This window comes from Setaria viridis, chromosome 1, assembly GCF_005286985.2.
Source record: "Setaria viridis chromosome 1, Setaria_viridis_v4.0, whole genome shotgun sequence".
Classification (NCBI taxonomy): domain Eukaryota; kingdom Viridiplantae; phylum Streptophyta; class Magnoliopsida; order Poales; family Poaceae; genus Setaria; species Setaria viridis.
In genome coordinates this window covers 26,063,853-26,088,139 of record NC_048263.2, presented here as the reverse complement: position 1 = coordinate 26,088,139, position 24,287 = coordinate 26,063,853, and the positions used below count along the sequence as shown (strand labels likewise).

The 24,287-nt window shown below is 46.8% G+C and overlaps 1 protein-coding gene and 1 non-coding gene across 3 annotated transcripts; both read right to left on the bottom strand.

Annotated features, from left to right (window-relative positions):
* Nucleotides 1-10,448: 10,448 nt before the first annotated feature.
* LOC117842546 (uncharacterized) lies at nt 10,449-12,536 on the bottom strand. 2 transcript variants are annotated; one of them, XR_004637534.2, is made up of 4 exons: nt 11,994-12,536; nt 11,800-11,894; nt 11,574-11,705; nt 10,449-10,822 (listed from the first exon to the last, which is right to left on the bottom strand). It is a non-coding gene; the product is annotated as an uncharacterized protein (transcript). The 2 variants fall into 2 exon arrangements; XR_011897210.1 differs by having other exon boundaries at nt 10,449-11,705.
* Nucleotides 12,537-18,677: 6,141 nt separating this feature from the next.
* Nucleotides 18,678-19,211, bottom strand: LOC140221649 (uncharacterized mitochondrial protein AtMg00860-like). Its single transcript, XM_072291385.1, has 2 exons — nt 19,019-19,211; nt 18,678-18,904 (listed from the first exon to the last, which is right to left on the bottom strand). Exons 1-2 carry the CDS (start codon nt 19,209-19,211, stop codon nt 18,678-18,680), a joined length of 420 nt encoding a protein of 139 aa, XP_072147486.1.
* Nucleotides 19,212-24,287: the final 5,076 nt, after the last annotated feature.

The window sequence follows — 24,287 nt, the reverse complement described above, 5'->3', positions numbered from 1 at the left end:
GCCTAGCATGTCTTGCATATCTTGGTACTCCACCGGATCTTTCCTCAACGAATCGAAGGCAGTGACGTGGCTTCTTTCAGGCTCAATTATAATAAGGATCCAGTGGAAGCTGCGTACGTAAAATGTTCGTGCATATTAGAGCTAACTAACATTAATTAGGTAAGGAAAAAGACAACGAAAGTAGACGGTATACACATACTTACTTGAAGTTGTATGGAAGTAGTATGAAATTCTTGAATGTTTGTTTGTCTAGGAAATTGTATACTTCCACCAAGGTTTTTTCGGTGATAATTGTATCTGTTTTTGGTTAACTATGGATGGATCCATGAAGCCTATATGTAGGTACGCCTCTCGTCGGCACGTCTGAATTAGCATCCTACATAAAATGGAAGACGAAGTTAGTACGGTGATGCACGCCAAAATTTACATGTAGAGATAAACGGACACTTACAGAACCCAAGCGCTGATTAGAGAGATGTCCAGGGCATCATGATGGTACACTTTGTATATATTCTTGAAGTCTAGCCACAGAACTTTCTCGCCTTCGCCGTAAAAATCTATCGGTTTTACCTTAAGGCCGAACATCTCTTAAGGCCGAACATCTCCCTCGAGTCGGCGGAGACCATCATGTACCATTGATGGAATTCGTACATCTTTGTTGATAGCTTCCGTACCAACGAAGGCCTTACTAGAGGTTTTCCTAGCTCATAAGTCCATCTCGGCTTAGGGGGCGGTGCAGTTGGCATCTCAACTTGTCCTAAACATTCATCAAGTCCCAGACCTGTTTCTTGCATGAGTTTCAATACTTCTGCTTGTTGATCCAAGGGCATTGCTCCTACCCTTTGAGCGTCTTTTTTTGATAAATGCCCGAGGTCGGGGACAGCACCACTAGAAGATGATTTTCCTTTCCTTTTGTCCTTTTCATCAGCCTTTACTAAAGCCCGTTCATAGTTTGATAAGAGTGGTATCCTTTTCTTGGCTCCTTCTTCCATCCTGATAAAAAAGTTTAAATCTCTTCGATTTACTGGCGGTGGCTCCATCTCCCTTGCTTTTTTTTCTTCAGCTTGTTTCTTGAACCACTCCCTAGCCTCTCATTGGATTTCTGCTTGTTGATCCAAGGGCATTGCTGCTACCCTTTGAGTGTCTTTTTTTAATAAATGCCCGAGGTCGGGGACAGCACCACTAGAAGATGACTTTCCTTTCCTTTTGTCCTTTTCATCAGCCTTTACTAAAGCCCGTTTGTAGTTTGATAAGAGTGGTATCCTTTTCTTGGCTCCTTCTTCCATCTCGATAAAAAAAGTTTAAATCTCTTCGATTTACTGGCGGTGGCTCCATCTCCCTTGCTTTTTTTTCTTCGGCTTGTTTCTTGAACCACTCATTGGCCTCTTGTTGGATTTCTGCCCATTGTTCCGCATGAGTCATTGCCTCCCAGCGTTCCTTATGAGTCACTTCAGGCTCCTTTGTTTTCTTCTTTCTCTGCCTTTGCTTGGGAGGCGGTGCTCGTGACTTCTTTAGTGGTGCTGCAGGTTCCTTCATCGGGGCTACTCTTGGTCCCGGCGACGGTGATTGGGGAGGGGTGTTGTTATTGTCATCGTCGCTCCCACCACCAGGATGTGGTGGAGATGGAGACCTTGATATAGCAGGAAGTGACGGTCCTGGAGCAGGTTGTGCAGGAGATGATGGTCTCGTATGAGGAGAAGGTCGCTGCTGGGGATCTACGGGGACGGTCTTGAGCTCTGAGGAGATGGCTCCGTGCCGGGAATGATGATGTAGCATTTTCACCATAGAATGATCTCATGAAGCACTTCTGCGAGTGTCCTTTCCCCGTCGACTCCCGAGAGGTCGATGTCTAGGCCTTCATATTGGCTATCAACAATTTTCTCTACACGGACGCTGGCGTAGCCAGGTGGAATCTCCATGCCATGACTGCTCTGCCCCGCCAGGGTTGCTAACGCACTCCCGTACGCTACCTGTACATATAGCAGAAGTAAACAAGTTATTAAACTCCAATCACGAGGCGTGGATCAATTGACAAGATTGTATAAATATTATGTATAAGTATACCTTAATAGTGAGGTTGCCGACCGGTGCATGCAGCTCACATATGGTGCATTGCATGATGGCATCCACGGGAAACCGTTGCTCCTCCATGGGTAACCTGGGCGTCCGCGCATCGGGGACCCCTGTAGAAGCACAACTCCTCAAGAGGCGTTGAGAAGGGCTGGCATAGGTTGGATTCGGCAATGCTCCAGATTGGGCCAACTCCGCAACTGCGTGGGCCACTCAACGATTGATTTCTCCAACATTCTTTCTTCTTATGCCTGCACTTTGAATTCTAGCATCTGCCGCCAGCTCTCCTCGATATGTTCCTCTCTTCACTTGCGGCTTCTGTACGATGCACTGTCGCCTCAGAAAGCAAACTTCCACAGAATGACCCCGAACCCTCGGCAACGTCCTGGGTGCTCGGGATTACCGAGGGCCAATGTGAGCTCATCATTCTCTCGGTCCACCTTCAACCTCCCAGCCTTAGAATCTTCAATGTTCTTCATAAGACGTTCGGCCTTCTCACGTATTGTGTCATTGAAAATCAACGTCACATCCTCCTAGCTCAGGGAGCCTCCATGAGTGTAATACCAATTTTTGATCATTCGGGCCATTCAATAGTTGCAGGTACGATTCCCCATTCGATCAGATCTTGTTCTATCTTCCTCCATTTGGGAATTGCTGTGCCACAACCACCTCGCCCTAGATGATGATGGTAGCCCTTCTGACCAGCATTTGTAGTGTTGGTCAGGATCTTTTTCACACCGTCTTCACTCCTCTTATATTCAAAAAATGCCTCCCAGTGGTCCCTCAACTTTGGCCACACATTGAAGTCTGGAGTTCGGCCCTTCTTAATGTAGTTGGCATCCAACATCTTCTTGAATGTCTGGAATGTTTTAGCCATCTTCTTCAGCGTCCACGCTTTCACATCCTTTTCAATATATCCTTCGGGGAATGTGAAATGTCTCTTGACATCTTCCCACAGCATATTCTTTTCTGTCTCCGGGAGGGCGTACGGATTAGTGCTTCTGCCCTTCCATTATCTGATGCTGATAGGCACGTTGTGCCAAACGATTGCCCCGATCTGACTCACGTACTTCTTTGCTACTTTCTCGGGAGCAACCGGCCTGCCCTCTTCTGTCACTTCCATGATGACAAGCCTCCCTTTCATCACCTTTGTATGACCTCAGGTCTTTTGCCCTTGCGTCGATCCAGAGGGCTAACAGTTCAAGATTCGTTAATTAGTACGTAGTAGTAACGGTGGCGTGAAACAATACAATTTATATATATCTCGCTGGAACCTTCCGCCATGGCAAGGTGTTGCTGGGGCTCATGCTCTTCATTCCCATAGGCGGACATGTTGAGGAACATGTCCACTTGGGTGCCCTCTTCATCGGTGTACGATATTGGAAGGTTGTCGCCACTACTATCACCAGCGATTATCTGCTCCATGAGATACCTTGCGGTCTCGTCATCTACCATTTCAACTATTGATTGAAACATGCATGGAATCATACATGACAGTCATAGAAATCGCCTTAGTTATATGTACATAAGGGTATATACATGAAATCATAAAATAACATGAATCCCACAAAGTCGGAATGTTTATACAAATTTCAACAAATTAGTAGTACTTTGTACGAATTTCTACCAAATTTCTACTAATTTATACATGTTTATTGGAATTGGAATTTCTAGCAAATTACTACTAATTCCTACTAATTTGATTTTCTAACTAATATACAAATATCTATTGATTTTCTAACTAATTCGTTCCCGGCGCCAATGCCGGCGGACCTCGCGCGGTCAACGGTGCCTAGGTTGGGCGATGAGGTGGCCGGGGTGGCGGCGACCGGGGCGGCAGGACGGCGGAGGCGGGGATGGAGCGAGGTGGCCGCGGCAACGACTAATTTCTAACCTAGGCGGAGCCCTTCGTAACCCATGACTAACTAATTACTACTAATTTCCACTAATTTAATTTTCTAACTAATATACAAATATCTATTGATTTTCTAACTAATTACTACTAATTTCTATTTATTTTCTAACTAAAAAATAAAAAGGCCCTTGCTGACGCACACCGGCTTGTGTCAGCAAGAGCGGTACATTCCCGGCGCTAGTGCCGGCGGACCTCGCGTGGTCGACGGTGGCCGGGGTGACGAGGTGGCCGGGGTGGCAGGACGGCGGCGGCCGGGGCGGCGGGACGGCGGAGGCGAGGACGGAGGGAAGTAACGCCGGGTAGAGGCGGCCGGGAACGAGGGATGACGACAGAGGCGGCGCGCGTGACAAAGGCGGCGACGAGGAGGCTCCGCGACGGACGAGGGCGCGGCGGCGACGAGGACGAAGGCGGCGACGAGGCCCCGCGATGGAGGCGGCCGGCGGCGACGAGGTCGAGGGGGCGCGACGGAGGAGGATCGAGGCGGGCTGGGGCGTTGGAGGAGGAGGCGGTCCGGGCGCGGGCGAGGCAGTCGGGCGGCGGGACGACGATGGCCGGGGCAATGAGGGACAACGACGATGGTGGCTGGCGAGGGAGGCGGACGGGCGGCGACGGAGCAGGCGAGAGGGCGCGGGATCTTGGCGAAAATTTAGCTAAGTGTAACTGGCGTGGGGGGTAGAAGAGGCTACAGTACCTTTTATCCTCCCCTTTTATCCCGGTTCGTAATGGCACCCGGGACTAAAGGCCCTTTTGTCCCGGGTCCCATGACCAACCAGGATAAAAGGCCCACCTTTTTTATCCCGGTTGGTGATGGGACCAGGGATAAAAGGGTACGTCCCCCCCCCCCCCCCCCCCCCCGCGACGGGAATGGAAACCTACCCTTTTATCCCGGGTGCCAACACCAACCAGGACAAAAGCCCCCTTCCCCCTTTTATCCCGATTGCTAACTATAATCGGGATAAAAGGGTACGTCCCCAGCGGGAATCGAAAACTACCCTTTTATCCCGGTTGCAGTTGTCAACCGGGATAAAAGGGGGGCCTTTTGTCCCGGTTTCAATTGGCACCCGGAATAAAAAGGCCTTTTCCCACACTTTCATCTCCCGCCTGTTTTTTGGAAAAGGATTTTATTTATGTTTTCACTACATTTCAGGATGCAAAAACAAAAAACTTCACATATTTTGTACATGCAAAAATATATTTAATTAGCGAGTATATTGAGAATAAGTGTGACTTAGTCATTAATTCTATACCAGTTTGTTTAGCCTCTAAAATAATTATTTTACTGCATCGCTGTGATCAAGAAATTATTCAATTAAATAATTTCAACGTGCAAAAAAATCCATGTATGTATGTGGTTAACATTGTTCATGTTTATCTAATAAATCTTCACCTAACAAATTTAAGAACACATGAAATCATACATAGGGTAAATTAAAAATTGTATCAAGTACTACACAAATGTCATGTAAATTTAGCGCATTACAATACATCGTTGTAAAATTTCTTCTTCACGGAAGTTCCTAGATCATGATCGCGGCGTAAGTACGGAGCCTCTTCTTTGGATAGCAGGATGCTTGGATCAACTTCAACTGTGAATGGATGCTTGCCATCAAACTGATCATAGTCATCTGATTGGTCTGTTTTATTCTCGACTCCCATGATTTTTCTTTTACCTGGTAGAACTATGTGGCACTTTGGCTCCCATGTCTCTTTTGGATTTCTCTTGGGTTTGCTACACATGTCCTTCACATAGAACACCTGATGCACATCATTGGATAAGCGCCGGCATCATAATGAACTTCCGCTTCATGCACAGCCAAGGAGGAAGGTTGAACATACATAGGGTCACAGGCCAAGTACTATGGCCACTACTCAACTCACCGAATGGATTGAATCCATCAGTACTTAAACCAAACCTTATGTTCCTTGCTTCACTTTCAAAGTCTGGGAATGCTCTATCAATTGATCTCCACTGGCCCCATCTGGGGGTGTCTCAGCATCTCATCTTCCATACGTTCTTATTTGTGCCATCGCATCAACTTAGCATTCGCCTTGTTCCTGAACAAGCGCTTCAAGCGTGGTATTATAGGGAAATACCACATCACCTTCGCGTGAAGTCTTTTCTTGGGAGACTGCCCCTCGACATCACCAGGATCATCTCGCCTGATCTTATACCGCAGCGCTTCGCAGACGGGACAAGCATCCAATTTCTCGTATTCATCACCACGATAGAGGATATAGTCATTAGGGCATGCGTGTATCTTCTAAACATCCAATCCGAGAGGGCAAATAATCTGTTTAGCTTCATATGTTATGGACGGTAATTCATTATTCTCGGGAAGAATCTTCTTGACAATGTTCAACATCCCCTGAAATACCTTATCGGACACACCATTTTTTGCTTTCCATTGCACAAATTCTAGTGTCGTACTTAGTTTTTTATGGCCCTGCTGGCAATCTGGGTATAACAATTTTTGGTGATCATCTATCATGCGCTGCAACTTTGCTGCTTCCTTCTTAGTTTCACAATCTCTGTGTGCATCTCGTAGCACCTAACCAAGGTCATCAGTAAGGCCATTTTCTACAAACTCATCTTCATCAGCCTCGCCCATTGTAGTATCTGCAAAAGCTTAGCCTGCAACCCAGTTCGGTATGCTGTCATCTTCCTCCTCCTCCTCGCCATCTTCCATTACAACCCCTCGTTCACCATGCTTGGTCCAAACCAAATAGTTAGGCATGAAACAGTATCTAAACAAGTGGCTGTGAATAGTCCACCCTAGGAATCCTTTGAATACTCCTTCTTGTTATTGCATTGGAAGTATGGACAATATACGAAACCATTCTCTGGCTTGTTCGCTTTGGCCACTTTGAGAAAATAATGCAAGCCATCAATAAACACCTTGCTCCTCCTGTCTGCATTATATATCCATTGCCGGTCCATCCGCATCGTATTACGCATGAAAATGGATTACACTTGACAATGGATTACGCGTGAAAATTGATTACACTTGAAAATAGATTACGCGTGAAAATTGATTACACTTGAAAATAGATTACGCGTGACAATTTGAGAGCATGTCAAACATTGTAGTTCAAATAATGCTAAAAGTTTAGATATAGATACAAATACACATATTTAATTTAAAGATCCAAACAACATGATACAATACAACAAGCCATCCACTGGTTATTATCTAGGAGGACTTTAAGCATCCTTGGGTGGTGAAGACAAAGGTTCCGCTGACCCATCCTCATCCTGTGGTTTATTTGTGCCACCTGAAATGGTAGTACTAAGTGGACGTGAAACACCCGGGACTGAGGGTGGAGCATAACGACCGCCAAAAGGAGGTTCCTGACCTGCGGCAACAGCTTCTTCATGACGTTTCTGCAAATAACGAAGCATTGCTTTTTCCAACGTGCTCATTTTCTTCGGCTTATGCTGAGGGCCAACTATGATTTTCTTCTTGCCGAAAGAGGAACCACGATCGCCCCCACTATCGCCACTTCCTCTAGTAGCAGAAGCCATCTATGTACAAAAATTCTTACCTTAGTACTGCAGAAGTTGTTGAACTTGAAGACCGTGATCATCTCGCGAGCATGTCCTCAATTGGGCGGCACCGCACTTCGTCATGAAAGAGGTTTGATGCTACGGAAAAGGGGACACGGTCACGATGTCTGTATCCACTCTTTCTCGTAGAATCGAACCTCCTTCTTGACATACGTTGCTGCTCGGCGGAGAACATCCTCGCAGAGACGAACACAATATGCAAGTTCAACATGTATGGATTTGAAAAACCATATTGAATTTGATAAGTTCAACAAGTAGCTTAAGCCATCTATGTACAAAAATTCTTACCTTAGCACTGCAGAAGTTGTTGAACTTGAAGACCGTGATCATCTCGTGAGCATGTTCTCAACTGGGCGGCACCGCACTTCGTCATGAAAGAGGTTCGATTCTACGAAAAAGGGGACACGGTCACGATGTCCGTATCCACTCGTTCTCGTAGAGTCGAACCTGCTTCTTGACATACGTTGCTGCTCGACGGAGAACATCATCGCAGAGATGAACACGGTATGCAAGTTCAACAAGTATGGATTTGAAAAACCTTATTGAATTTGATAAGATAAATCGTCTAGATAAGGTAGCATCATTCTTAAACCATTGCAATAATACATACTATATATGACACATCAATGAGTCCCTCACATTCTAGCTCAAAATACCTCTCCATTTTCTACTTCATCACATTCTAGCAAATAATCTTTCCATCTCCAAAGCATAAATCAAAGCATAACACGAGGATGAAGTAGCAAACCTTCACAACACTTGTGTTGGCTGAGTGAAATTCCCATGAAAATGAGAGAAAAAACTTCAGGCAGCACCTCCCTTGCTTCGGCACCACCAGAGAGTAGGTGAAGCTCAGCTCTCTATCTATGTGGTGGACTAGCTCGGGCTGGAGGAGAAAGAAAGGCCTCTATCTTGGTATATAATGGGGATGAGTTTTTATCCTGGTTAAAAACTCCAACCGAGATAAAAAGGAACACCTTTAGTCCCGGTTGAAAGTTTAGTCCCAGTTGGAAGCTGCAACTGGGACTAAACTTTTTGTCACAGGTGGAGGCTTCAACCGGGACAAAAGGTCCACCCTTTTATCCTTGTTGGAGCCTCCAACTGGGACAAAAGGGTCCCGCCACTGACACCCCGGAACTAGCCGTTGCAATCGGGACTAAAGGGGGACCTTTAGTCCCGGTTGCAAATACCAACAGGGACTAAGTCTCCCTTCATTTTTTCATACCGTGGCGCACCCCCTTTTGTCCCGGACCAACTTTAAACCGGGACAAAAGGGGACGCATCGAAAGTCAGTTCTCTACTAGTGTAGGTTAGCCCTAATATGAGAAAATCAACACTCATATAATATATATTGACTTGACTAGAGCATATATTACAAGAAAACCAACACATAATTTGCTATACAAAAGAATGTTAATTGTCTACCAATAAGTAGCTCCAAACATAGAAGGTGAGAGAGAGGAGGGGATCGGAGTATGGGATGCGTGTGTAGGACTTAAATTTAGTGAAGGGTAAATTTCAAGTCTGAGACCTAGGCTACACCGCCGGTGCCAGACACAAGCTGGCTGTGATAGATATCACCGCCGGCTCATATAATTTGATCCGCACGGTGATGCTATATTATCACAGTCGATTTATTTTTTTTACTATGGGATCATGTAAAAATCCGACGGTAATAACTCATCACTTATGATGATTGCCCGATGGTGATAACTATATTTGTAGTAGTGCACGCCAACGTTGCGACGAACGGATCGTTCGCCAAACTGGATTTGGCGCAACAAATGAACTATAACGCTGTGGCTGCGTCGCGGCAAGCCGACTTGGGGCAGCAAACCAAACAGCCGCTGAAGCTTAGGCGCAGCACGGTGTGGTCAGGTGCGGTAGCGAACCAAACAGAGCCTAAGACAAAATAGCATATCTTTGGCAACACAAAAGAACTACATATCCTGGCGTATGACGAACAGGGACACGACGCATCGACGCGAGCAGCGGCGATGCCAAGAGAGGACGGTTCCTCGATTAACGGTGGGAGTAGGCTTGGGGCGTACCTGCTTAAGCTTGTGATTAGCAGAAAATTATTCTTAAAAAAAATCCCAAACATTGTCTGGTATTAATTTGTAAGAAGAAAACAATTTTACAAGAGCAAGATGCAGAAAGGAGGAAAAAAACCCAGCATGGTAGCTAGTACTATCATTAGCTTGTGAGGAATGATGTGGTGATTGATCAGCTCATTACAGGGGTGGAGCCACATGTAGGCGACGTGGGGCGGCCGCCCCAGCTACTAGCGAGATCGTCCAAGACCCCACCTCCCTCCATTGATCCTGCGCTCCAGTCTGCGAGGCGCGAGGAGTGTCCTCACCTGGAGAGGAACCGATGAAGACGACGACTTTAACAGCCGAATGGATATTGTAGATTGTGCGAAGGGTTATGGGCCAATGTGCCTCTAGATTGGGCTAAAGGAGCACAACAAAACAATGACCCAAAGTGATGAGTTTTCTATTATATATACATGGCAGTAGGATCGATTCAACTTCAATCTAATTCAATCTTATAATTCAGTCTCTACTGGTTGCTCACTCCGCACCCTCCTAGCAGTGAGCGGCTCTGAACCCTCCTAGCTGCTGGCGGTGAAACATTTATAAAAACAAATAGTATTGCTAATGGAGCATTAATAAACAAAAAAAATATTTATTTGATTGTAAAATTTAGCAATTTAATCATTAATAGAGCACCACTATGTGTGAATACAATGTGAATTCGTATGTTTATGGTGCGTTTGTACTTTTAATTTGGTTTAGTTTTTTGTTAGAATTTGCTCCACCTAAAAAAATTTCTTGTTCCACCATAACATGTTGCATTCGACAAACCAAACAAAAAAAGTAAGAAGTGAGAAGATGATGAATTACCACAATCCTCAAAGCAAACACCCTATAAATGCCCTAACCAGCCAATAGTAATCGATCAACTAATCATATTGTCGCGGACACAAAAGAAAGAGAAGAATATGTTTGAAATTTTCAGAATTTGGGCCTCTTCATACACTAATTCCAATGTTATCTTCCAAAGCTACAGATCCCTAATATGAGAAGTCAACTGGTAAAAAAAAAGCTAGAATAGATATGTTTTCCTTTGGTAGTCATGGCCACCTGAGTAATAAGTCAAGCCATGGCATGGATGATTCAAGAATTCAGTGCAAGCGTAGCACCTGTCCATGTCAAGCCCTTTTCTAGGTCCATATGGAGAAAAACTAGGCCAATTATAGTAACCACCTGCACAATAAACAATAAATAAATAATTAGGTTTTCATTTAGCTTACCGCCAGATAAAGTACCGATCGACAACCCACTTGAGCATGATGACTGTGAAACAGACAGTTAACAAATGCAATTGAACATCCTTATGCATACAACATAGTTAAGCAGTATGACCTCTCTCTAGGCCCAGAAAACCACCCCATATTAAATTTTGGCGCCATCCTCTCTCATAAAGAAATGATACCAGTGGAGTCCTGTTTGATAACCATCTGTAAGGACTAAGAAATAATCTCGGTAGAACTGATCAACAAATGCAGAGTCATATTCTAGATACTTCAGTTCTTAAGAGAAACAGTTCTTGGCAGATATTGATACTAGTAACAACTTTCAACCTTTATTGGATCAGTCCCTATGCCTCTACGTTAAAGGAACAATCTCTGTGGCAACAGTTCCAAGGCTTCACAAAGAAGTCAAGAATACTTGCACTACTGCTTTTGAGCCTTAGGGGCACAGTTTCAGCAGTAAGTTAGTAGGAGTAATTGTTACAAGAATTGCAATTCTCAAAGACCTGAAGCAGAAGGTTAAGTGAATCATGCCCATCTGAAACAGGAATTCAGTGAATCATGCCCATAATGTCAGTTTGGAAACACTAGAATTTCAAGTTGCAGCAGGCCAATTTCCTCTTATAATTCACTCAGCCCCCCTCGTTTCACCCTAACTCACCAGGCTATGGAATTCCAGAAGAAAGAAACAAACCTCTTATTACCTGAATATTTTCGTTGCTGCCAGTTTGGACTCCGAGTACTCAATCGATCCAACTGCCACTGTAAGGTCCTAGTAATCCTGCTTAATGTGGTAGAATTTTTTGCAGGTAGAACACTCGAGGCTTGTAGCATCTCTAGAAAGGAACAAACCGTCAAACCAGGAAGCTGCGCGATAAGCAATTGGCAGGTAAGGTGAGGTGGGACGAAATTCGGAAGGTCCGTGCTTACCCTGACGGATTGCTCACGCTCACGAAGGGGTAGTAGCAGATTGGACACACCAGCTTGCTCAGCTTCGTCTCTGGCGCCGGTTCGACCAAATGTTCCTGAAAACAAAACCGTGTTTACTTGCCGTGGAGCGTGCGGCCTCTTCGCCTGCTCGACGGAATGCATCAGCGAGGCAGGGCAGGTCAGGGGGCACTCACCGCGGCCGCCTCGTCGGGCGCGTCGGCCGTGACGGTAGGTGAGACGCTCGCGCGCAGTTCGAGCCTCCTCGTCGGGGCGCCGCCTCGGCTAGGGCGCGGTGCCGCAGGTGCCAGTTGTTGCCGCGCGGCGCCGCGGGAAGGGGTGGTTGCAGCGCTGAGCGCCGCCATGGGGAGGTTGGGACTTGGGAGAGGTGATGGAGCCCTGGAGCTGGAGGCGTGGCCGCGTGGGTGTCGAGGGAGGGGGCGAGGGAGGGCGCTTGTCATCGGGATGCGGATGGACCAATCTTCGGCGGGCAGCCGCAGCAGCCGGAGCGGGTCGGACACCTTGCGGGCGAGGTGCGCGCGCGGTGGAGACCCAAGCGGATGGTGTCTAGGCGCTTGGAATGGGGGGCGGATGGAAAGGGGAGCAGCTCCGGCGAGCGGCGACCTAGCTCCGGTGGGCAGCTGCGACATGCGCAGACGGGGGTCGGCGAGTGAGTAGCGATGGCAACGGAACGAGGGAAGGGGGAAGACGGAACTGAATGCACGGACGTGCGCCCACGATCTCCCACGATCTAAATCGGTTCCGAGGTCAAACAATCGGCAGAAAAAGAAAACACGGAAGAAAAAAAACGCAGTGCGACGCATGTTGGATGGAGGGTATCATATAGTATAGTCATATATATATATATATATATATATATGGAAAAACACAAAAACAGGATTAAGTAAAACATGTAAAATGTTACAACTGAATTCTTGCTCCCAGGTACCATTTACGGTTGGCCAGTGTGCATAAACCTACAAACATATGAACCAAGACTTAGCACGCACCTTCACAAAGTGAATCTAGGGGAATGCAACAGCACACTTGGAGCATTTCCCTGCTTCGTTGACCACAGTCCTCTATCTCGGCAAAAAAAGTTTCTTTGAACCCTTGCGCTTCGCAATAAAATTTTGGTGCCAAAAGAAACCTCTATCCTCCCAGAAAGATCTGCAAAGCAATTGGTCACATAATTCAAACTTCACCTGCAGTTTTTGAAAGAATCATATTAAAGAAAGAACAATAGAGCATTTAGGCATGGTTTGGTTCGGTTGCTTACATCACATCAAATGTTTAGATACTAATTAGGAGTATTAAACGTAGACTATTTACAAAATCCATTACATAAGCGGAGGCTAAACGGCGAGACGAATCTATTAAGCCTAATTAGTCCATGATTTGACAATGTGTTGCTACAGTAAACATTTGCTAATGATGGATTAATTAGGCTTAATAGGTTCGTCTCGCCGTTTAGCCTCCACTTATATAATGGGTTTTGTAAATAGCCTATGTTTAATACTCTTAATTAGTATCTAAACATTTGATGTGACACTTGCTAAAAATAAGCAAAGGAACCAAACGCCCCCTAAATGACCCATGTAAAGTACTAGGCTTACCCTGAATATGTGTGGGGTGATGAAAACACAATTGAATGTTAAGAACCAAATCAATTCCCTCTTATTTCATATCAAAATAATTGAGTATTCCTTCCGTCCCAAATTACTATTCGTTTTAGCTTTTCTAGATACATAGCTTTTGCTATGTATTTAGACATGATATATATCTAGGTGTCGCCTTAAAAAAATATATATCCAGGTGCGTAGAAAAGCTATGAATCTAAAAATGTCAAAATGAATAGTAATTTGGGACAGAGGGAGTACATCTGTTAATTCATTCATATTACGTGGAAAATAAATAATGCATGAGATGTATTCAGCATTATCACTAGATAAATCAGTAATCCATGCAGAATTGCTTAATTTGAACAGTTATGTGGTCAAGAAATCAACCATATCAAATTAAATTTGCACCAAGATTTTTTTAATATGCACCGCTCCCATGATCAATGTAAATTCAGACATGGAGATATGCTACTTCTAAAATCTGAAATATAGATACAGATTGGAAATATTAACAGTCAAGCCTAGTGTAGACAACACAAGTAGGACGGCTGCATAGAAAGAAGCATCTGTTTCGTTCTACACTTTCACATGACTTATCCCACACAAAGAACCTAAACAAAATCAATTGTACTAAGATGTGCAAGGGTCCGAAAATTGAAAATGAATAAGCAAGGGCAAGTAACAGCCCATTATAAGCACTGCATGTAGCTCCACCGCCTTGCAAGAATAGAGCATACTGCAGGGATCAGGCCTTTGTTACCATTCAGCATTCAGGTTCCTAAATTCTATTTTTGAATAAAGCTAAAATAACATTAGAATTTGTAACACTCATAACATCTTCATAATTAAAAAAACACATCTGGGTGATGTGTAAAGTACCTCGATTTTTAGGCTAATTCCCCATCCGCACTACCCAGAAATGAGATTCATAAGTTAAATTTGATGTTTCAATGACACTACACAAACATGCAACTCAATAAATATTTGAATAAACTATATGGCAGAAGCAGTGACAAATGGTGAAGATACATACCTTTCTCCTCTTGTTGTAAGTCGCTAATGCCAGCTCTGTTAAATAAGTCGGCCTACTGCCTCCCTTCATTGTACTAACTTCCATCTCCTCTGTAGTAATATACTTGCAACTACAGTAACATCAGCATATATTGTTACTCTGGACCAAAGTAGGTAATCAACCAAAGCATATATAAGAAACTTTGTTCAGCCCTCCGTTACAAATTATAGGTCATTTTGACCTTTTTAGATTCATAGACTTTGTTATGCACTTAGATATACCCTATGTCTATGCATCTAGAAAAGCCAAAATGATCTATAGTTTGGAACGGAGGGAGCAGTAAACAAGAAATTACCGCATTTCTTCAACGAGGATAGAATTATCGAAAATAAATCTATTTTTCTTGTTCATGTAGAGGCAGCCGTGCTGATGGATGTAGTTCCGCATGTGAAATGGACCCGAATTCCCATTTCTGAGAATTCAAGCCTACGTACCTCGGTGATAGTCCCAGGAAGGCTATCACGTGCGAATCCCTATCTTAGATAGTACAAATCCATACTAACACAGAAATAGAGAGAGAAATAGAGTACAAACATCATTATAGATAACAAGAGTACAAGTACATCTTAGCGGCACATGCCGGTACAAGTCCATCAGGACTGAATGAAGAAAGGTAAAACATCTATGCAACGGAAACATAAGCTATGGCGAACACCATCTTCACAGGTGACTCGAGCGAAGCACGATCCCTAGTCCTCCCATCCGTCGTTGTCGAAGTCGTAGTCAGGCTCCGACCCTGAAAAGCCAGCGTCAGCGTCTACCCGAGAAGCGGGTAGGCCATGTCAACTCCCAAAAGCAGCAAAGCCAAGAAAATGGGGGAAATTATACTACATGCATGGGTTAAAACCTATGTATGGATGTGGTGGTTTATGCAGCAACAGCAGCAAATCAAGGAAGCAAAGCACATTATCCCGAGGTCAACACCTCAATCAAGAAAGTCTGTAAAAAACACCATATCCTTCACCCAAGGGTCCAGCACCCAAACACACTAGGCAATGTGAGAGCTCCCTTTCCTCACATCTCAAAGGCAAACATCGGCCTATAGCAAAATGAGGGAATGTAGAAGCACAAGAGAAGTCTAGTCAGTAATAGCGGTAGTCAACATCACTGTCCATACTAGTGAACACGGACTATAGTTTTAGATTTATACACTCTGCAGAGGTTGTACAACTATATCCGCACGGGTGGAGCTTGAATGTTAGATAGTCGTCCATACCCCACCTAACAGCCGGAGCCCTAGCAAGTGGATAGCTCTCTCTTGTTTTCTCGAGTCTGGAACCATCCTCAGCTGTAGGGCACGCCGTCACCAGAGAGGACCTCAAAGCTGTGAAACCTACCCATGCTGGGGTGCAGTCTGGTCAGAGTAGGCCAACGCCTCGAACTCCTTACATGATCCTCCAATCCGCCTACAGGCAGAGCACTAACCACTACTACCCTGCCCAAACGTAAGCGAGCGATAAGTACGAAAAGTAGCTGCTGTGACCGGTGGTAAACTGACTCGGTCCTTAAGCAGCTGAGAGCGAGCACTCTACCAACAAGTACGGGCCGAAGCACCTGCTGCGTACAAGTATGCCACCTTCTCCTCAGTAACAAACAAGGTACCCACCACGGGTACGGGGTATGGAGAGAGTCAAGAAAGCTCTCTCCCAGCAAGGCACTCCTTAGTACCAACCATGGCTCACTCCCGCCAAGTACACATCAAGGAGTCACACTCACCCAAAACACACGTGAGAGTATTCAAAGAATCCCATCACCAAAACCATGGCAAATGCCCATCCATAACTCAAAAGCATGCATATGGATACTAAGCGGTGGACTAGCTAGGGGTCTGTAGCTAGTCCACAAAGGTCGGTAAACAAGGAAACATGATAAACAATTATCAAGACATGGCTATGCAATCCATCATCAAGCAAGCAGTATAAGTAAAGCGCTAGCAACTAAGCATGCATAGGATCTATATGGTTGGGAGTGACATGACACCTTATCCGTAGTTGATCGGGTCCTCCTCAGTGTAGTCGGAGTCTTGAAGGTCTTCCTGATCGTAGCTTGGGTCTGACAGAATGAGATACGACGAAGCGTAAATTAAACGTCATTACAACAAGGAAAAAACTCCAATAAAGCTAAATTTAGAAGATCCAAATAACACTAAACTAGCTACAAACAGCATGGGCTCGATTTTACGAATTTAATGCAACTGGTTTCATATTTTCTAAAGTAAAAATGAATTAGTTATGAATTTTCAAAGATTAAAGGATTTATTTAATTATTTAATTAATTTCAGAAAATATTTATTATAGGGTGACACGTGTTAGCACGGGGTTGGTCCACGTGGCAGCCCGAGGGGGTGCCACATGTGGCGTTGACGTCATGCTGACGCTAGCATTGACCGGCCAACGATCATCGTTGACCTGGTCAACAATCAACGTTGACCGGTCAACAGTGGGCCCCATCGGATCAGTGAGCCTCACGAGTGCACCCCATTGGTGGGCCACATCGATGGGCCCGCCTGCCACATTAGTGCCATGTGGCGCCTACGTGGCTACCACGTGGGCGGTGAGTCAGCAACGCAGCGTGCGCGAGCGGCGTGTCTCGCGTGAGGGCACGCCCAGCGGAGGTGCGCACGGTGCGCATGCAGCGGCAGGCGTGGAGCGCATGTGCAGGTGGTGACGCGAAGGTGCGCAGTGGTGGCAGCGCAAGCGAGCGAGTGTAGCACAGGCGGCGAGTGGCAGCAGACATGTGCGCACGCGGACAGAGCGCACAGGTGCGAGCACGTGCACGGGGCACCAGTGTTCCGAGCCCATGGCGGCCGGCAGCGGCCTATAGCTACGCCTAAGCTACTCTACGGCGCAAAGGAAAAAGAGGCAAGAGACGTGGCTCACAGCGGCGCCCTGGAAGAGACGGCAGTGGACCTCCGGACGGCGGACTCCAACTCCTTCTCCCGTGGATGGCTTTCCTCCTCCTCTTCCCCTTCTCCTTCTCTTCTTCCTTCTTCTCCCCCTCTTCCTTCTCCCTTTCCCACGGCCCTCCTTCTCCTTCTCACGGTGGCGAGAGGCGAATGGGTGGAGCCCGAAGGGGATGGCGAAGAGGGGCATCGGGGTGCTCTATTTATAGCCCCGGTCTGGCTAGGGTTAGGGCACGGGTAGGTAGGAGAAGCTTCTGGAGTGGCGGCGGTGCCCTAGGGGGTTGGTGGCGTGATGTCGGTGACGTGGGCGGTGGAGATGCAGCGGCGTGTGGCACGGGCGGTGTGGCAAGCATCCAAGGTAGCCAGCTCAATAAGGGAAGGCATGATAGGGGGTCACGGACACGGCGGTAGTGCACTCCTGCAAGGCGCGGGCGCGGGCGTAGGGCGATGCGTGCGGCGCGTGTGAGAGGGGCACGATGGTACGGAGGAAGAAGAATAGTAGAGTGGGAAGATGCTGGCAGGTAGGGTTGAGGCGTCAGCAAGCGGTGGAAGCAGGCGGGCGCGAAGTTGGGTCGGCAAGCATGCAAGCGTGTAGGCAGCCTGCTGGGCTGAGCAGCATGCGCGTTGCGGGCCGGGCGAAGCAGCGCGCATGGCCTTAGGCCGAGTGAGAAGCGCGGCGAGCTGGGTCAGGTGGACGCGGGCCGAGCAAGGGACGCGGGGGAGCTGGGCCAGGCGGACTGTGTGAGTTAGCAAGCCGGCTAGGAAGTTAGTTAGGTTAGCTTTTGGTTTTTTTTTATTTAGGTTTAGGTTTTGAATTTGGTTTGAATTTTGATTTTAATTCAAAATTCAAACCTCACACAAACAAAGAGTCCAATAAAACTTGAGAAGACCGCAATCAAGCCACTCATGTTTTTGAAATAGAATTAAGGGTGAGAGAGAAACTTATAGCTTTTCAAATGAGCACAACATTCGACCAAAAAGTTTTAAATTTTTCAAAATTCACACATTTAAATATTACAAATTTTTGGAATATTATAGTCTCCCCCCTCAAGAGAATCTCTTCCTCGAGATTTAAGCTTCAACTTCCTCAAACAGGTGTGGAAACTCTTTCAAATCTGCCTCTTTCTCCCAAGTTGCCTCCCTCGGTGTGGTTGCTCCAAAGCACTTTGCTGTACGGCACGAACGTCCTTCTCGTAGACTTCTCAGCATGATCCAAGTCATGTGTCGGGTAGTTCTATTCATGCTTCTTCAGCTGTCTTGACGCACAGGCCACAACCTTTCCTTCCTACATCAGCACACAACCTAAACCTTGCTTGGAAGCATCACAATACACCACAATGTCCATCTTGATATTTGGTAGAGTCAGCACTGGAGTGGTGGTAAGCTTCAACTTAAGCTCCTGAAAACTCTTCTCGCAAGCTTCAGACCACTCAAACTTCATGTTGTTCTTCAGCAATTCGGTCATCGGCTTGGCTATCTTGGAGAAGTTCTCAATAAACCTCCTGTAGTATCCTGCCAAACCAAGGAAGCTCCTGATCTCTATCACTTTGCGAGACTACTCCCACTCTGTGACTGCTTCAATCTTAGCTGGGTCAACGGCTACTCCCTTTGTTGAAAACACGTGACCTGGGAAGGCAACTTCCTCTGTCCAGAACTCACACTTGCTGAACTTGGCGTAGTGTTGGTGTTGCCGTAACCTCTCTAGCACAATTCGAAGGTGCTCCTCGTGCTCCTCAGCTGTCTCGAAGTAGATCAGATTATCATCAATGAACACCACTACAAGCTTGTCCAACTCCTCCATGAAGATCTTGTTCATCATGTTCATGAAGTAAGTAGGTGCGTTGGTCAAGCCGAAAGAAACCACGGTGAACTCGTACAACCCGTACCGAGTAGTGAAAGCGATCTTGGATATGTCACTCTCTCAAATCTTCATTTGGTGGTTCTCCGATCTCAGTCAATCTTGGAGAAGAACTTTGCTTTGCTGAGCCGGTCAAGCAGATCATCAATTTGAGGCAAATGGTACTTGTTCTTGATAGTTATGGAGTTGAGAGTTCAATAGTCCACACACATCCTCATCAATCCATCCTTCTTCTTCACAAAGAGAATGGGTGAACCCCACAGTGAAGCACTTGGTCGAATGAACCCTTGCTCAAGCAATTTCTTCAACTGCTTCTTCAGTTCATCCAGCTCATCGGCTGACATCCGGTATGGTCGCTATGCTACTGGTCCTACGCTGGGTATCAGCTCAATCACAAACTCCACATCCTAATTTGGGGGTAGTTCTATCAACTCTTCTGGAAACATGTCAGGAAACTCACACACCATGGGTACCTCTTCAAGAGTCTTGGAATCCAAGCTGCATAGCATCGGGGCTGTCCTGGGGTACAACGGCTCAAACTGTACTTGAACTCCACTCGAATGCTCCAATCTTACAAAGCAGGGGTTACACAAAACCAGTACCTTGTGTTTAGCCATCCAATCTATTTCCAAAATCACATCAATGCCTGAAGACTTCAACACAGTCAAATCTGCTAGGAACTGCTGCTTCTCGATCACTATCGAAACTGCCTTGTACTCTAGGGTGCTCCTGACTTCTCCTAGGGGAGAACTGGTGATAATAGGCCTTGGTCGAGGTGTAGTGGGGAGAGACCGTTCTTCCACAAACTTAGTTGAAACATAGGAAAACTTGGCACCGGTATCGAACAGAACTGTAGCTTTAACTGAATCAACTAGAAACTTATTGAGAGCAACATCTGGAGCTGCTGTAGCATCCTCAGCTATCAAGTGGTTCAGGCGTCCTCGAGTAGGTGGTGGTGCTGACCTTTCCGAGTTCCTCTGTGGCTATCCTCCTAGTGTGGGTGTCTTGACGGGTGTCTAGTATTGACCGGTGCGGTTCTGTCCTCCTGCCTGAGCCTTCTACGAACACTCGAACGACTTGTGCCCGGGATGACGGCATGTGTAGAAGACAATCGACTTTGCGCCCTAAGGTACGGTAGACTGCTGGGGTCTCGTCTTCCACGTATCTGAGCCTCCACCTCCTGCACTGGGGTTCCTGTACTGCTGATGCTATGTAGGGTAGCTGCATGGCTTCTGCTGCTGAAACTGCGACAGTCCTGTCCTCGGCGTCTGAGATGGCCCTGGGCGTCCAAACTGCTCCTAACGCTTCCTCTTGTGTCCTCGGAACTCCTCAAACTCTAGCCTCGACTTCTCCACTCGGAGTGCCTTGCCCACAAGTGCGTGCAGAGTAGGGCAGTCGTGAGCAGACAAGTGCATCTCCATGCCATGGTGCAGTCCCTTGCAAAACCAGTACATCTTCTTTTTCTCCATGTTGGAGTCGTCCAGTGCGTACCTCATCAGCTCCTGAAACTTGTTGGCATACTCTTGCACTTTCCTATTTCCCATCTTCAAGTTTCGGAACTCATCGGTCTTCCGATCCATGACTGCTTGTGGGATATGGTGGTCACGAAAAGCTGCAGTGAATTCGTCCCACGTGATATGAGCTGGGTTGGCGTGAGAGTCGTAGTAACTGTCCCACCAAGCACGTGCTATCCCGATCAGCTGGTGAGTGGCCAGTGCCACACACTCCTCATCCATACAATCTATCAGGTCTAGCTTCTTCTCGATCTCCCTCAGCCAATCATCTGCGTCTAGTGGGTTGTTAGAGTTGTTGAAAGTGGGCGGATGAAGCTTGGTAAACCCCTCAACCTTCCTCTGCAAGGTCTCAAATGGCGGGTTCCTGCACTGTCCTCCCTGATGGTTAAACTGGAGCAAAGCATCAGCCATGGTCTGCATCAGCTGCATCTAAGCGGCCATCACCTCTGCAAGGTTAGGTGGTGGCGGTGCCTGCTGGTCCTTTACACCTCCCGCGTTCACGTTCTGCTCCTGCTCCTCTTGACCCTCCTGGTGTGCTTCTCCCTCAGCACTAGCTGCGTCTCCCTGTACCTCCATATCCGGGACATGGCTACCATGACCTCCGTTGGGGTTAGGCCCATCCTCGTTGGCCGCCTCTTCAAAAAGGTGCAGCAACCATTCTAACCTCCTTAATCCCGACATCTGTTCCAAATGAGATCACAATCAATGGTTACTCTCAGGATATTAGGTAGGAGGTTAATTAATTTATTAAGAGAAATATAAAGATAAAGCACACAAACAATTTCACACAGATAATAAGAAGCATAAGAACCATAAAATCCATGAAACTCTATATTGCTCATGCATAGGCACCATACAAAAGAGGTGTATCTCGAGGTCTACAATAGAAACCTTCAAGATTACATGAGGATCATCATCATACTACTACATTGAGCATCATGGTGGTAGACTCTAAACTAAGACATCATGGTGAGCCTAACTCAAACCTAGCACTAGATTAGAAGCGTCTACTCATTCGGAGAGTGGGAAGTCCTTGTCATCCACATCTCTGTCCCCGGGATGGTACTCGGGAGTAGGACCTCTCCACAGACTTGACTCATCATCCAAGTACACAGGCTGCTCCAGTGGGATTTCTCCGTACAGCTGTGAGAGAGTAGACAGAGCTTTGGTCATCTCCTTTGTAGCAACCCTGGCTGGTGGGTACAACACTTGTGTGTACAACCTAGATAGTGGTAACTCAAAGCTCTCCACACGAGGCTCCCTCCTATACTCGATCATAATCCAGGCACTTAGCTCCTGCAACTCCATCATCTGCCTACGGTCAGAATGCTCCCATGCATGTTGAAGCCTCTTTGCCATGTCCTTGTCACGGTAGCAACATGATCCAAGGTGGACTAGTGTAGTAGTTCATGTGCAAGTGGTGGTGAAGCTGCTCTATGACACTGTTCTTGGTAGCGAGTGCGGCATCCAAGATGTCAACCAGCTCCTCCTTCTTCTTGAGCATCGCGTTCTTCTCATCGATCATATTGTCCCTGGACCTTAGTGCCTCCTCCATATGAGCAACCCTCGCCTCAAGAGTAGCAATCTTCAGTGCGTCCCTCTCGTCGTAGGGGTCTGATGCAGTGTCGATCTTGTACCGAAGATGACGGTTCGTCCAGTCTAGTCTCTCCAAACAGCGCTCAAGCCCCTCAATCTTGCCCTCCAGCATGGCGTTGGCTCCAATGTAGTCGTCCCAACCCTTGCGAAGAACCTCCATCTCTCGGTCGTACCAGAACAGCGCAAGGTCCTTAGCGTGAATGCAATGAAAGGACACTCTGAACTTCTCATCAGGCTCGGTGTACGCATCCTCATAGTACTCATGAGCTGCTCTCTCAAAGTCTCCGGGGCCGCAGCTGACCCTGGGTAGGCAGCGGTAGGGAGTCTGTGCCAGTCTACCTCAAAGTTGCGCGTGCACCTCAAGCACGGCCCTCCTGACTGCAGTCGTGTGAGCCTCCAACACTGAAAGCTCAAAAGCAAACACCACAACCTTCTCCAGCTCAGGCACCTTGGGGTCTGCAGGCACTGTCAGCCTCACCTCCGTGGGTACAGAGTCCACACTACCCCTCATGCGGCCCTCGTAGAGCATGCCATCAGTGCAAACCCTATCTCTCTCCAAACACTTGTTGAGGAGAGTTCAAAAGACTTCATAGCGTACTCTGTCTCCCAAAAATGAACGTCACTCCTCGGTTGTCATCTTTAACACGTAGTTAATGGTAGTTAGTAAGTCGTATACGTCAGAGTAAAACAAGGTGATAATAGTAGCAATTCAAGGAGTTATATAGCAATCAAGGGGTATATAGTCAAGCAAGGATAGTTTAGGCTTCCTAAGCTAATGTCCGTTGCTAGGGCTCATCCGACAGTCAAGTATGGTTCTGATACCAGCTGAAATGGACCCGAATTCCTATTTCTAAGAATTCAAGCCTATGCACCTTGGTGATAGTCCCTGGAAGGCTATCATGTGCGAATCCCTATCTCAGGTAGTACAAATCTATACTAACACAGAAATAGAGTACAAACATCATTATAGATAACAAGAGTACGAGTACATCTCAGCGGCAGATGCCGGTACAAGTCCATCAGGACTGAATGAAGAAAGGTAAAACATCTATGCAATGGAAACAGAAGCTATGGCAAACACCATCTTCATAGGCGACTCGAGCGAAGCATAATCCCTATTCCTCCCATCCATCGTTGTCGAAGTCGTAGCCAGGCCCCGACCCTGAAAAGCATGCATAGGATTTATATGGTTGGGAGTGACATAACACCTTGTCCGTAGTCGATCGGGTCCATCTCGGCGTAGTCGGGGTCTTGAAGGTCTTCCTGGTCATAGCTCGCGTCTGACAGAATGAGATACGATGAAGCATAAATTAAACGACATTACAACTAGGCAAAAACACCAAGAAAGCCAAATTTAGAAGATCCAAATAACACCAAACTAGCTACAAACAACATGGGCTCAATTTTACAAATTTAATGCAACTGATTTCATATTTTTTTGAGTAAAAATGAATAGGTTATGAATTTTTAAAGATTAAAGGATTTATTTAATTAATTTCAGAAAACAATTATTATAGGGTGACACGTGTCACAACGGGGTTGGTCCACATGGCAGCCCGAGGGGGTGCCACGTGTCACGTTGACGTTAGCATTGACCTGGTCAACGATGGGCACCATCGGGTCAGTGGGCCCCACGGGTGGACCCCACGGCCACATTAGGGCCACGTGGCACCTACGTGGTGGCCATGCAGGCGGTGAGTCAGCGGTGCGGCACGCACGCGCGCGGGTGGCGACGCGAAATCGCGCGGCGATGGCATAGGCGGTGAGCGGCAGCGGACAAGTGAAGCGCGGGCACTGCAGCTGCGTGGCATAGGCAGGCGGGCACACAGACAGAGTGCGTAGGCGCGGGCGCGCGCATGGGGCATCGGTGTTCTAGTCCCATGGCGGTCGACAGTGGCCTACAACTACACCTAAGCTACTCCATGGC